The following is a 12,741-nucleotide window of genomic DNA, read 5'->3' on the forward strand; positions in this document are numbered from 1 at the left end:
ATCCCACGGACAGAGGAGCCTGGCGGGCTGCAGTCTATAGGGTCGCAAAGAGTTGGACATGACCTAAGCGACTAGCATGCACAGTTATTGCAGAGTATTGGCTGTATTCCCATGTTGTACAGTGTATAAGTTTTAATCTTGTCTCATCCACAGTACCTTGTCCCTCCCCCTCACTCACCCCTGCGATGCCCCTCTCCCCCACTGTAACCACGAGTCTGGTCTCTAGAACTGTGAGTCCACTTCTTTTGTGTTATATTTGCGTTTGTTGTATTTTTTAGGTCCCACATATAAGCAACAGCATACAGTATTTATCTTTCTCTGACTGACTTTATTTAGCATAATGCCCTTCAAGTCCTTCCGTGGGCTGTACATGGCACATATGGTACATGACATGCAGCCCACAACCTTAGAGGCCAACTGTACGCTTAGAACAATATCAAACCTCTGCTACATGTGTCATCTTTTGGCTTTATAAATTGGGAAGCATTACGAGTTGGGAACAGCTATGCAGTCTTAGTGTTATTTCAAAGGATAACACAAACATACGGATAAACATCTGTGAATAAAATGTCGGTTGCTGTCCATACAACCCGCTGCTCTGGGCTCTGTTGGGGAAATTCCTCATTTTGGGGGTCATTAAAGATCTGGCTGCACTCCCTTCTCTCGTCTATCTTCTCTACTGTGTTTTCCCAAGGCTGTGGGTTACGTCACTGCAGAAATTCTCCAGCCATGCATGTGGTTTTCTAGGTTCCTCACTGACCTTGTCTCTGTCTTGGTAGAAGCCCAGATTACCCCAGAACTGGCTTGGGAGGTTAGCCCAGCATATAAACACTGCTAATACTGCCAAAACCACGTAAAGGAAGAGAGACACTGTCAGATAGTGGCCAGTATAGACTAGAATTATGTCTTACTTGAAGGCTCCTTCAGAAAACGACACTCTTTTAAAAGTAGTTTTTTTGGCAACTAGATTGACAGCCTCTTTAGCCGTCACTGAAAGCTTGATAAACCTTGACCATGACAGCGTCTGACTTGGCTTTTTGTGCAGTGTGCGGAAGACGAGGAAACCCGCGACCTGGTTAGGCTGCATGGAGGACTTAAACCCCTGGCCTCCCTCCTCAACAACACTGACAACAAAGAGCGGTTGGCCGCTGTCACAGGGGCCATATGGAAATGTTCCATCAGCAAAGAGAATGTGACCAAGTAAGAGAAGGCATTCAGTGTTTTGTATTAAGCTATGGCCATCAAAACACATCCTTCCATTTTAATGCTATTTTAATAAAGAGTTGATTCTAATGCTATTCCTATACTTTTGAAAGCTGCACATTCTGGACTAAATTGGTAGAAATAAGGGATTCTTAGAAATGAAAGTGCCTGCTTCTCAGCCCACCACCCGGAAATGATTTTCGTTCATTAATAGGAGGAAGGGACTGACGTCATCTCCCTGTTCCATGGGCTGTTTTGCGTGTGGGCAGGCATTTAAATGAGAAGCACCCCTGATATTTCCTGTAGAGACCATTCAAGGTGAAAGAATGAATTTCCCACAGAATCTTTAGACAAGGAACTGGTTTCATTCTTTTTCTAAAGATAAACAAGATGAATCAGCCAAAGACCAACTAATCAATTAATCTTCAAGTGTACTCATTTTCAAATATGCTTTCATTGAATTTTAAATTATTTGTAAACTTTATGATCATATGATTGATTTTAATCTTTGAATTTATCTTTTTATATATTTTTAGAGTTTACACACTCTAAGATGGATGTTCTAGGCAAGCTTTTTCCTTTCTCAGGGTGATGCTTTTCTTTGACAAGAAATTTACATGTTCTCTTTAACACAATGATGATTTATTTTGCTTTGTTCATGTAACATAATTCCTGAAATGTGAGGGAAAACTCCTAGGGCAGTGGGATTGTTGATGCTCACATTTGAAAAAAGTTGTAGTTTTCTCAGAGGCTGTATAGTGTGGTACTTAAGAGCACAGACAGTGTGTGTGGATACAGGCTTCACTGTTCACCAAGCTTCAGATTAGCCTTTTGAAAAAGGGGGTAATAATAGTATTCATATCACAGAATTGTTATAATGATTGAATGAGCATATGGTTAGCATTTAGTACATTTTAGCTATTAATATTATCACTAAGATGGCTATCAGCCAACTTTATATCAGAAATAACACTGTTCACCTCTTTCCTTCCCTTCCTACCCTCTTTTGCTTTGTGATGAACTCAGATTTCGGGAGTACAAAGCCATTGAAACCCTGGTGGGGCTTTTAACTGACCAGCCCGAGGAAGTGCTTGTGAACGTGGTTGGTGCGTTGGGAGAATGCTGCCAAGAACATGAGAACAGAGTCATCATCCGGAGATGTGGTGGCATCCAGCCCCTCGTGAACCTTCTTGTCGGGATAAACCAAGCTCTTCTTGTCAATGTCACAAAAGCAGTTGGTGCTTGTGCAGTGGAGCCCGAAAGTATGATGTAAGTGATTCTCAAGGCTGAAAGGTTTTGTTTGAGAGTGTTAGAAGGAATGCTGAGAAGTCATGGAAGAGTGTCATCTCTTAGAATTGGTGTGCATGAGTGATGAGAGAGTAAAATGTGCTTATAAATAACTGCAAGGTGACCAAATCGGACTTACAGAGCCAGATTGTTCCCTTGAATAAGCTGGAGGGTACTGACTACAGTACCCAGTGATCAATCAAAACAGTGGTGGAATTTTCATTAGGGGAATCATCTATATTTTATAGATATTGATAACAGTAATATAATAATACAGCTGACAAAAAGGGAAGAGTGGATGAGTAGGTGTGCAAATTCTAAATCAATAGATAGTATTTAAAACAGAAATTTTATCTATCTATCCATGTGTCCATTCATCCATCCATCCATCCTTTTCTCTATCTCTCTCACCTATCCTTACATCCTTTTATCTAGCTGTAGGCATAAAGAGATAGCTGAAATAATTTTTTAAAATAATTGTATTTATGGCTGTGCTGGGTCTTTGTTGCTGCTCGGGCCTGTTTTGAGTCGCAGTGAGCAGGGCTACTCTCTGGTTGCGGTGTGCAGGCTTCTCTTTGTGTTGGCTTCCCTTGTTGCATCACACAGTCTCAAGGGGGCATGGGCTTCAGTAGTTGTAGCAAGTGGGCTCAGAAATTGTGGCTCTAGGGCTCTAGGGACAAGTTCAGTAGCTGTGGTGCACTGGCTTAGTTGCCCTGTGGCATGTGGGATCTTCCTGGACTAGGGATCAAACCTGTGTCTCCTGCATTGGCGGGCAGATTCTTTACCACTGAGCCACAAGGGAAGCCCTGGAATAATTTTAATGATTGTTATTTCTGCATGGTAGTCTTTGGGATCTTTTGTACTTTCTTTTTTATATTTTCTACACAATTTATATGATAAATATGTATCATCTTTAAAATAAAATAAAGTTCTTATTTAGTACCTTGCACAATCTCATTTTCTCCTGAATAGTGTACAGTGGTTCAGCATATAGATTCTGGAGGCATTGCCTGGAATGCCAGTCTCACCACTTACTATGTGTCCTTCAGCAAATTATTAAAGTACTTGGTGCCTTGGCTCCTAAATATATAACTTGGAGACAGTCATGGTACCTGTCTCATTGGATTGTTGTAATGATTGAGTGAATTAATGTATGTAAAGTACTTAATAATAGTGCTGGGTAAGTGTTGGCTAGTATCATTCACATAGCAATAGCTTTAATTAATAGCAATTTAAACCAGTAATAACACAAATACAAAATTAAGGTCAGAGTGTCTAGTATCTGTACTTATCTATAGATGAGTCCATTTCTCTTATATCAAATTAATCATGTTATTTAACTTGCTATAAATCAAGAATAAGAGAATCTTATTCTTGGGTCCTCTCAGCTGCAATCAGGAACTTTGAGGGTGTGGCATAGACATGTCAGTAGGTGATTATAATTCAGGCCTTTGTGTACTGTGCTAAGCTTGGGTTTTGTTTTAGAGTTGGTTGAAGTTTACTAAAGGATTTTAGGCATAACCTGAAACAGTGAAGCTTATTTAGGAAAAACCATTGTGGGCCAGAGGTGAAGGTGGTTTACACTAAGCATATGGAATATAATATGTATAATACTAAAGAATAAAAAAGTGACAGATTCAGTTCAGTTCAGTTCAGTCACTCAGTCGTGTCCGACTCTTTGCGACCCCATGAATCGCAGCACGCCAGGCCTCCCTGTCCATCACCAACTCCCGGAGTTCACTCAAACTCACGTCCATCCAGTTGGTGATGCCATGCAGCCATCTCATCCTCTGTCATCCCCTTCTCCTCCTGCCCCCAGTCCTTCCCAGCATCAGAGTCTTTTCCAGTGAGTCAACTCTTCGCGTGAGGTGGCCAAAGTACTGGAGTTTCAGCTTTAGCATCAGTCCTTCCAAAGAACACTCAGGACTGATTTCCTTAAGAATGGACTGGTTGTATCTCATTGCAGTTCAAGGGACTCTCAAGAGTCTTCTCCAACACCACAGTTCAAAAGCATCAATTCTTCGGTGCTCAGCTTTCTTCACAGTCCAACTCTCAGTGACAGGTTAAAGAAGAACAAAACCGGGTGAATGACTGAGCATGAGTTGCAAAGAAGAGGGAGGAGTCGTGGATGATAATTAGGTTTCTGACTTGAATAACTATGAATAGATGAGATGGGTGTTTGTACCACTTACTGATATAGGGGATGTAGCTGGAGGAATGGTGAAGGCAGAATGAACTTCACTAGGGCAGAAACAAAGCCAGTTTATTCATCATGGTACATTCATTGTCTAACCCAGTCCCAGGCTCAGGATAGGCACTCAGCGAACATTTATAAGTACACAAAATGAATGATGAATTCAGTTACATTCCGTACACATTGAGGTTTTGTGGTGATGATAACTAGTCAACTGGATATATTCATTCATGTCTAAAACTTAGGATAGGATGTGGGTTGGGCATGTAGTATTATGAACATTTGGCAACTTAAGTGATGAATATATGTGAGGTTGTGAGGAAGAGAAAGAAAAGGGAAAAGAAGACAAAAACAGAATCCTATCTTCTAAGGAGAATGAGTGGACCAGAGAAGAGGTGCCTGTAAAGAAAGAAAGAGCAAAGGAACAGCCGCAGCTGTGAGGGAAGCCAGAAGAACAAGGTACTGAAAAAAATAAAGGGAAGAGAGCCTTTAAGGGGAAATGTGGTCAAAAGTGTCAAATTCTCTGAGAGTCTCATAAGATAAGGACTAAACTGTTCTTTCTTGTGCAACAAGGAGGTTGATGAACACACTTGTACTTATGGATATGATTTTCTTACAGATATTTTTAGAAACACACAAAGTCAGTTTTAGAAAACAGTGTTTTAAGTTTGGTAAGGATCCAACAGCGTTACATGTGGTGTCATATTTCAGACGTGGCTATTATTGCTAGATTTGTAGGATTTATTGAGTCTTCAAGCTTCAAGTTAAATGGTAAGGAAATGACAAATTCCTCTCTCTTGTGTAAGCTTTAAATAATTCATAGGCTAGGAACTTGTTTTAATGATTAGCAGTTTTATGTTGTTTTTTGAGGTGGCTGTGGCTGTGGCCAAAACTTAGGTGTGGCATATTAGGGTGAACATCTATACACATAGCAGAGTTTTATTAGCTCTGTGATAGAATGCACAATTCTCTTCCTATATCTATTTTTCAGTAAGAATACAAAACATGTTAAAAATAACAGTTTAGCTACTGAACCAAAAATTGTTTTTAAGACACCAGTGATTTCAGAAAACTCTACGGACTTTTCTCAGTACATCAGACTACTTAAAGACTCAGTATAAATAGTTTCATATTAATTATGCCCTTCCTGAGGACCTGACATGAACAGCCGGTATCCTGATGTATTAGGTTCATGAAAAAGTAGATTTATTCATGCTGGATTTTCTTTTTTTGTTGACTTGTTAGTGCCTATTTGATATGTACAGAATTCATCTGGAGGTAATTTGTCCTTCAAGTATATAAAAATCACACCAACGTTGCAAAAAACTGTTAACGCTTATGTTTTGGGGAATGTAACTTTCTCATAAAGTACTATAAAATTTCAAATGACTAAAAAGTATTGAAGCTAAAAACTTAAACATCTAAAATTTCTTTTCCATACCTCAGGCTCTTTACTTACCTTTAGAAAATTAAAAAAAAAATTATTGAATTATAGTCGATTGACTATGTTGTGTTAGTTTCAGTGATTTGTGTATATATATATATATATATATATACATAAAATATATATTCTTTTTCAGATTCTTTTCCCATATAGGTTATTACAAAATATTGAGTATAGATCCCTGTGCTATACAGTAGTTCCTTGTTGTTTATCTATTTTATATGTAGTAGTGTGTATATGTTACTCCCAATTCCTAATTTATCCCTCCCACTCCTTTCCCTTTGGTAACCATGACATTGTTTTCATGTCTGTGAGTTTGTTTCTGTTTTGTAAAGATAAGTTCATTTGTATCATTCTTTTTTAGATTCCACATGTGAGTAATAACATAGAATATTTGTCTTTCTCTGCCTGACTTACTTTAATTAGTATCATAATCTCTAGGTCCATCCATGTTGCTGCAAATGACATTATTTTGTTCTTTGTATTGCTGAGTAATAGTCCATTGTGTATATGTACCACATCTTCCTTATCCTCTCCTCTGTCAAAGGATGTTTAGGTTGCTTCTCTGTCTTGGCTATTGTGAATATTACTGCAATGAACGTTGGAGTGCATGTATTTTGTTGAATTATAGTTTTGTCTCAGTGTATGCCCAGGAGTGGGATTGCAGGATCATATGATAGCTCAGTTGTTAGTTTTTAAGGGAACTTTCATACTGTTCTCCATAGTGGCTGCACAAATTTACATTCCCACCAACTAAACTTTTATTTTGAAATAACACTAGACTTACAGAAAAGTCGCAAGAATATAGAATGCATGGAATAGAGAGTTCCCACATGCCCTTAACATCCTACACACCATGGTGAAATTATAGAAACATTTTATTTGTTCAAGTCTAATGTTTTAGAATTTGAAGAGTGTGGTATGTGGATTTTGTCCTTTTTTGTTCAGTTCATTCCCAAGTATTTAATCTTCCTTATTGGTGGTATAATTTTTTTTCACTGTCATTATGTTCTTCAATTGGTTGTCTCTATGAGAACTATTGAATTTTGGGTATTAATTCTATATGCTGCTACCTAACAGAATTCTCTTATCAAGTTCACTTTATTATTGATTCTCTAGCACAGTTGTTGACTTACTATAGTACATGGACCAAATCCTGTTTTTGTAAATAAAGTTTTATTGGAACATATTCACACTCATCCATTTATATATTATCTTTGGTGACTTTTATGTTACAAATGGAAGAGCTGAGTAGTTGTGACAAAGACCAAATAACCCACAAAGATTAATATACTTGCTAAGTAAGTAAGTGAAGTCGCTCAGTCGTGTCCAACTCTTTGTGACCCTGTGGACTGTAGCCCGCCAGGCTTCTCTGTCCATGGGATTCTCCAGGCAAGAATACTGGAGTGGGTTACCATTTCCTTCTCCATGGCTTGATTTTTGAAAATTGCTGAATTCTTCCCTAGGATATTCCTGAGGAAGTTTTATGTCTTCTTTATAAATTCTTATTCTTTAGATTGATTTCTTGTTTGATTTCATTAGCTGATTTCCTACCACGATGCTGACTAGTAATGGAGATTACTGGTTTTAGTGGACATGCCTTTGCTAGCCTTGCTAAGTCACTTCAGTCATGTCCGACTCTGTGTGACCCCATAGACGGCAGCCCACCGGGCTTCCCCGTCCCTGGGATTCTCCAGGCGAGAACACTGGAGTGGGTTGCCATTTCCTTCTCCAATGCATGAAAGTGAAAAGTGAAAGTGAACTCGCTCAGTCGTGTCTGACTCTTCGAGACCCCATGGACTGCAGCCCACCAGGCTCCTCTGTCTGTGGGATTCTCCAGGCAAGAGTACTGGAGTGGGGTGCCATCGCCTTCTCCGGGACATGCCTTTAGTGCTATTTTATTAGGTGAAATAATGTCTTGAGGACTAAGGTATATACATTTTATCATATTTTTCAAAACCTCTTAATTTTTATTTTTGAAGAGTGGTTTTTAAGTCACATATAGGCATTGAAAAGACTTTTCACAGAAAAAAAAAAAAAGAAATAGGTATTAAATTTTGTCAGATATCTTTTTAAGCATTTATGGAGATTATGCTCCATTTGCTCCAGTATGATTTTCCCTTTAAACCTATCAACATCATGAATAATACTCATGGGTTTCCAAACACTGTACCAACCTTGCATTCTGGGAATAAGTTTCACTTGGTCATGATGTGCTGATTTCTTAATGTGGTATAGGATTCTGTTTGCTAATCTTAGTATTTCCATAATGATATCAAGTTAATTTTGGTCTGTAGTTTGTTTCTTTTCCTTCCTTCCTTTTTTAAAAAGACTATCTTTATCAAATTTAGATATCAGTATGATACCTGCTTTAAAAAGAAATTACGAAGTTTTCTTTTATTTCAATGCTCTGGGATAATTTACTGAACAATGGGATAAAGGTTTGGTAGAAGTATACTGTACAGTCATGTGGGCCCAATCTGTATGTGTTTTATTAGTTCTTTATTGGTTTCCTCTAGTTCTTCTATGAAATCTGATCCATTTATGCTTTTTACTCGAATGTGGTCAGTTTTGGCAATCTGCATTTTCTCATAAAATGATCAATTTCATTTACATTATCAAATTTATTTAAACAGTGATCTGAAAAGCAATGTCTTATGATTTTTAAACTTTGTCTTTTTTCAATGGTTATTTCCCACTTGTCTATTTATGTTTGTGTGTGTGAGCTTTCTTCTGTTTTTCCCTAATCAAATTATCTAGTATAGTTACCCTATTTTGATTTTTTCTGAAAAAAATTTTATTAATTAGATATACTGTGCTTTTATTCTCTACCTCATAAATTTCTTTTATCTTTATGTTGTCTTTTTAGAATTTATTTTGTAACTATTTTTCTAATTTTTTGAGCTTAGAAGATATTTTATTTTATTTTTTTTGGCTGTGCTGTGTAGTTTGTGGAATTGTAATTCCCTGACCAGAGATTGAACCCAGGCCACCTGTGGTGGAAATGTGGACTCCTAACCACTGGACTGCCAGGGACTTCCCTCGTTTTATAATAATAAAAGTAGTTTGTGCTATGAACTTTTCTTTGACACGTCTTTAAATGTCCCTTGTAGATTCTGATATGTAGTGATTTCATTGTCATTATTTTTAAGAAATTCTTTAAATTCAGTTTGTATTTTCCCTTTAGACCATGTGTTGCTTAATGGTTTTCTTTTTAATTCCACAAAAGGGAAGCTTTTTATTTTTTGCTTATTTTAGCTATTTCTTATTCCTTATTATGTTACAGTTTACTCAGAGTGTTTTATTTCTACTTTTTGTGGAACATACTGGTGTTTCCTTTATGACTTACTATAAGATGAATTTTTACAAAACATCTCTAGGTGCTTTGGGTGAAGATATATTCCCTTTCAACAGAGGCTAGAAGTGAAGTGAAGGTTTAGTTGCTCAGTCGTGTCTGACTCTCTGGGACCTCATGGGCTGTAGCTTGCCAGGCTCCTTTGTCCACGGAATTCTCCAGGCAAGAATACTGGAGTGGGTTGCCATTTCCTTCTCCAGGGGATCTTCCTGATCCAGGGATCAAACCTGGGCCTCCCACATTGCAGGCAGATTCTTTACCGCCTGAGCCACCAGAGGTCAACAGAGGGTACATAATGAAACAGATCTTAAGAATACACAACAGAGGGTAGAATCTGATGTATATTCCTAAGATCTGTTTCATTATGTTACATAAGCCCCCTATCCTTGCTGCTGCTGCTGCTAAGTCGCGTCAGTCGTGTCCGACTCTGTGCGACCCCAGAGACGGCAGCCCACCAGGCTCCCCGTCCCTGGGATTCTCCAGGCAAGAACACTGGAGTGGGTTGCCATTTCCTTCTCCAATGCATGAAAGTGAAAAGTGAAAGTGAAGTCACTCAGTCGTGTCCGACTCTTCTAGACTCCATGGACTGCAGCCTACCAGGCTCCTCCGTCTATGGGATTCTCCAGGCAAGAGTACTGGAGTGGGCTGCCATTGCCTTCTCCGCCCTCTATCCCTACTATTTATTTTTCATGCACATGATCTGTCTCATACTGGACATGATGGCATTATTAGCGTGCTTCTACGTGTCTTGTCTTACAGTTCATATAGCTTTTGCTTCTTAAAGGCAGGCTCTATATTATTTGGTGCATAAATGTTCTAATCATTGTGGATTATAGCTTTTAATACTTCAAGAGCTCTTCTTTGTCATGTTTAATGAGTTTGGGCTTGATATTTCCACTTTGATATAAGAATCTTTACCCCTGCTCTCATATTTTTTCCATTTCTGGGAGTATCTTGGCCTGCCTTTTGTTTTTAGTCTTTCTTGAACCACTTTCTTTTAGGTGTGCTGTCTTATGTAGTCTATAGATGGGTCTTGCTTTGTACACCAAATTAAACATATTTTTAATAATCGAGGTAAACCCACATACACTCATTGATGTTTGGTCTCACAATATTTTATAATTATTCATATTCTGTTATATTTGCTCTTCTCTTTATTTCAGCTTTGCTAGATATAAAATTCTTGGTTTCCATTTTCTTTCTTGAATTAAAAAAAAGTCTGCTTCATTGTTGCCTTACTTCATACCTTTCTTGTGAAAATTGTGATATTAGTCAAATTTGTTTTTCTTTGTGAGTTTTTTGATCTTTTTGCTTGGAGGCCTTGAGAAATTTTTCTTTACCTTTATGATCTAATACTTTTACCCACATCTCCAGGTTTATCTTAGAGTTCATTGCTAATCATTTGGTTAACCTGAAATAGAATTCAGTTCAGTTCAGTTCAGTTCAGTCGCTCAGTCGTGTCCGACTCTTGCGGCCCCATGAATCGCAGCACACCAGGCCTCCCTGTCCATCACCAACTCCCAGAGTTCACTCAGACTCACGTCCATCGAGTCAGTGATGCCATCCAGCCATCTCATCCTCCATCGTTCCCTTCTCCTCCTGCCCTCAATCCCTCCCAGCATCAGAGTCTTTTCCAATGAGTCAACTCTTCGCATGAGGTGGCCAAAGTACTGGAGTTTCACCTTTAGCATCATTCCTTCCAAAGAAATCCCAGGGCTGATCTTCTTTAGAATGGACTGGTTGGATCTCCTTGCAGTCCAAGGGACTCAAGAGTCTTCTCCAACACCAAGTTCAAAGGCATCAATTCTTTGGTGCTCAGCTTTCTTCACAGTCCAACTCTCACATCCATACATGACCACTGGAAAAACCATAGCCTCGACTAGACGGACCTTTGTTGGCAAAATAATGCCTCTGCTTTTGAATATGCTATCTAGGTTGGTCATAACTTTCCTTCCAAGGAGTAAGCGTCTTTTAATTTCATGGCTGCAGTTACCATCTGCAGTGATTTTGGAGCCCCCAAAAATAAAGTCTGACACTGTTTCCACTGTTTCCCCATCTATTTGCCATGAAGTGATGGGACCAGATGCCATGATCTTCGTTTTCTGAATGTTGAGTTTTAAGCCAACTTTTTCACTCTCCTCTTTCACCTTCATCAAGAGGCTTTTTAGTTACAGAAAAATCAGGATAAATGCTTTTTTCTCCCTTTGAAAAAGTCAAATTTCAGATACATGAGTTGTCAGGAGCCCTGGCAAATGCCAACAGTGATGATAAAGGCTGTTTTTCGGACTTAATAGGAACTTATATATCCTCATGGTTTACTTCAGTCTCTGCTGTTAATTTTAAGACAGAATTCCTGCCATACATGATTCAAAACATGCTAAAGTTCTAATGTCTCAAGTTTTTCATTACTTAAGAATAACCTTAAACCTACAGATCAGCTTTCAACTGTAAGTGTCTGCCTACATGCATGCTAAGTCACTTCATTCGTGTCCGACTCTTTTGCGACCCCATGGATTGTAGCCCACCAGGCTCCTCTGTCCATGGGATTCTGCAGACAAGAATACTAGAGTGAGTTGCCATGCCCTCCTCTGGGGGATCTTCCAGACCCAGGGATCAAACCCCTGTCCCCTGTGGCTCCTGCATTGCAGGCAGCTTCTTTACTACTGAGCCTACAAAAGGATTAAATTTCATGTTTTTTAGAAGATAATCAAGAAAAATATTTATATTAATATTCTGTAAATGCCCAAGATTCTAAGAAGTTTTATGTAACAATGTTGCTAAATAATATACTAATTTCCTACAATGTATCCTATAAAATATTTTCCTTCCACACATTATAAAACAAACATTTGCTGAACTGATTGTTACATAGTCCAGTGTTATGTGATCATGTAATGAAAGACTCTTTTATAAAACATATACACAAGGATAGAATTAAAACTTACCATGGAATCTGTAACTCTAAATTTCCTGTCTTCTGTGGTTTAAACATAATTATGTTGCATTTACATAGTTTTTTTTTTTTTTTACATTGGGTTTATTTGTTCTTTTTAAAAAGGGTAGAAAAAATAAAGCTATGCTTGTTTGCATACAAACAGGCCGCTCAGAAATTTCATTTACCACAAAACCAGTCCTTGTGACCTTTTAGAGCTTATGCAAGATATAGAATAGAATATATGTTTCATATGTTTGTGACATTAAGAATATTTTTCCTTCCGTTTTACATTTTTTGGTTATTTGTTTCTCATCTGCATATGT

General features: G+C 38.2%; 1 protein-coding gene across 6 annotated transcripts in view; it reads left to right on the forward strand.

Annotated features, from left to right (window-relative positions):
• Positions 1-12,741, forward strand: part of ODAD2 (outer dynein arm docking complex subunit 2) — a 173,443-nt gene that overhangs the window by 73,550 nt on the left and 87,152 nt on the right. For all 6 annotated transcript variants that reach the window (XM_061436262.1, XM_061436260.1, XM_061436261.1 and 3 more), the window contains 2 exons: positions 1,046-1,200; positions 2,230-2,472. In XM_061436262.1, coding sequence (XP_061292246.1) covers positions 1,046-1,200; positions 2,230-2,472 — 398 coding nt within the window. The remainder of the gene's footprint in view (positions 1-1,045; positions 1,201-2,229; positions 2,473-12,741) is intronic.

The sequence above is a fragment of the Bos javanicus genome, chromosome 13 (assembly GCF_032452875.1).
Source record: "Bos javanicus breed banteng chromosome 13, ARS-OSU_banteng_1.0, whole genome shotgun sequence".
Lineage (NCBI taxonomy): Eukaryota > Metazoa > Chordata > Mammalia > Artiodactyla > Bovidae > Bos > Bos javanicus.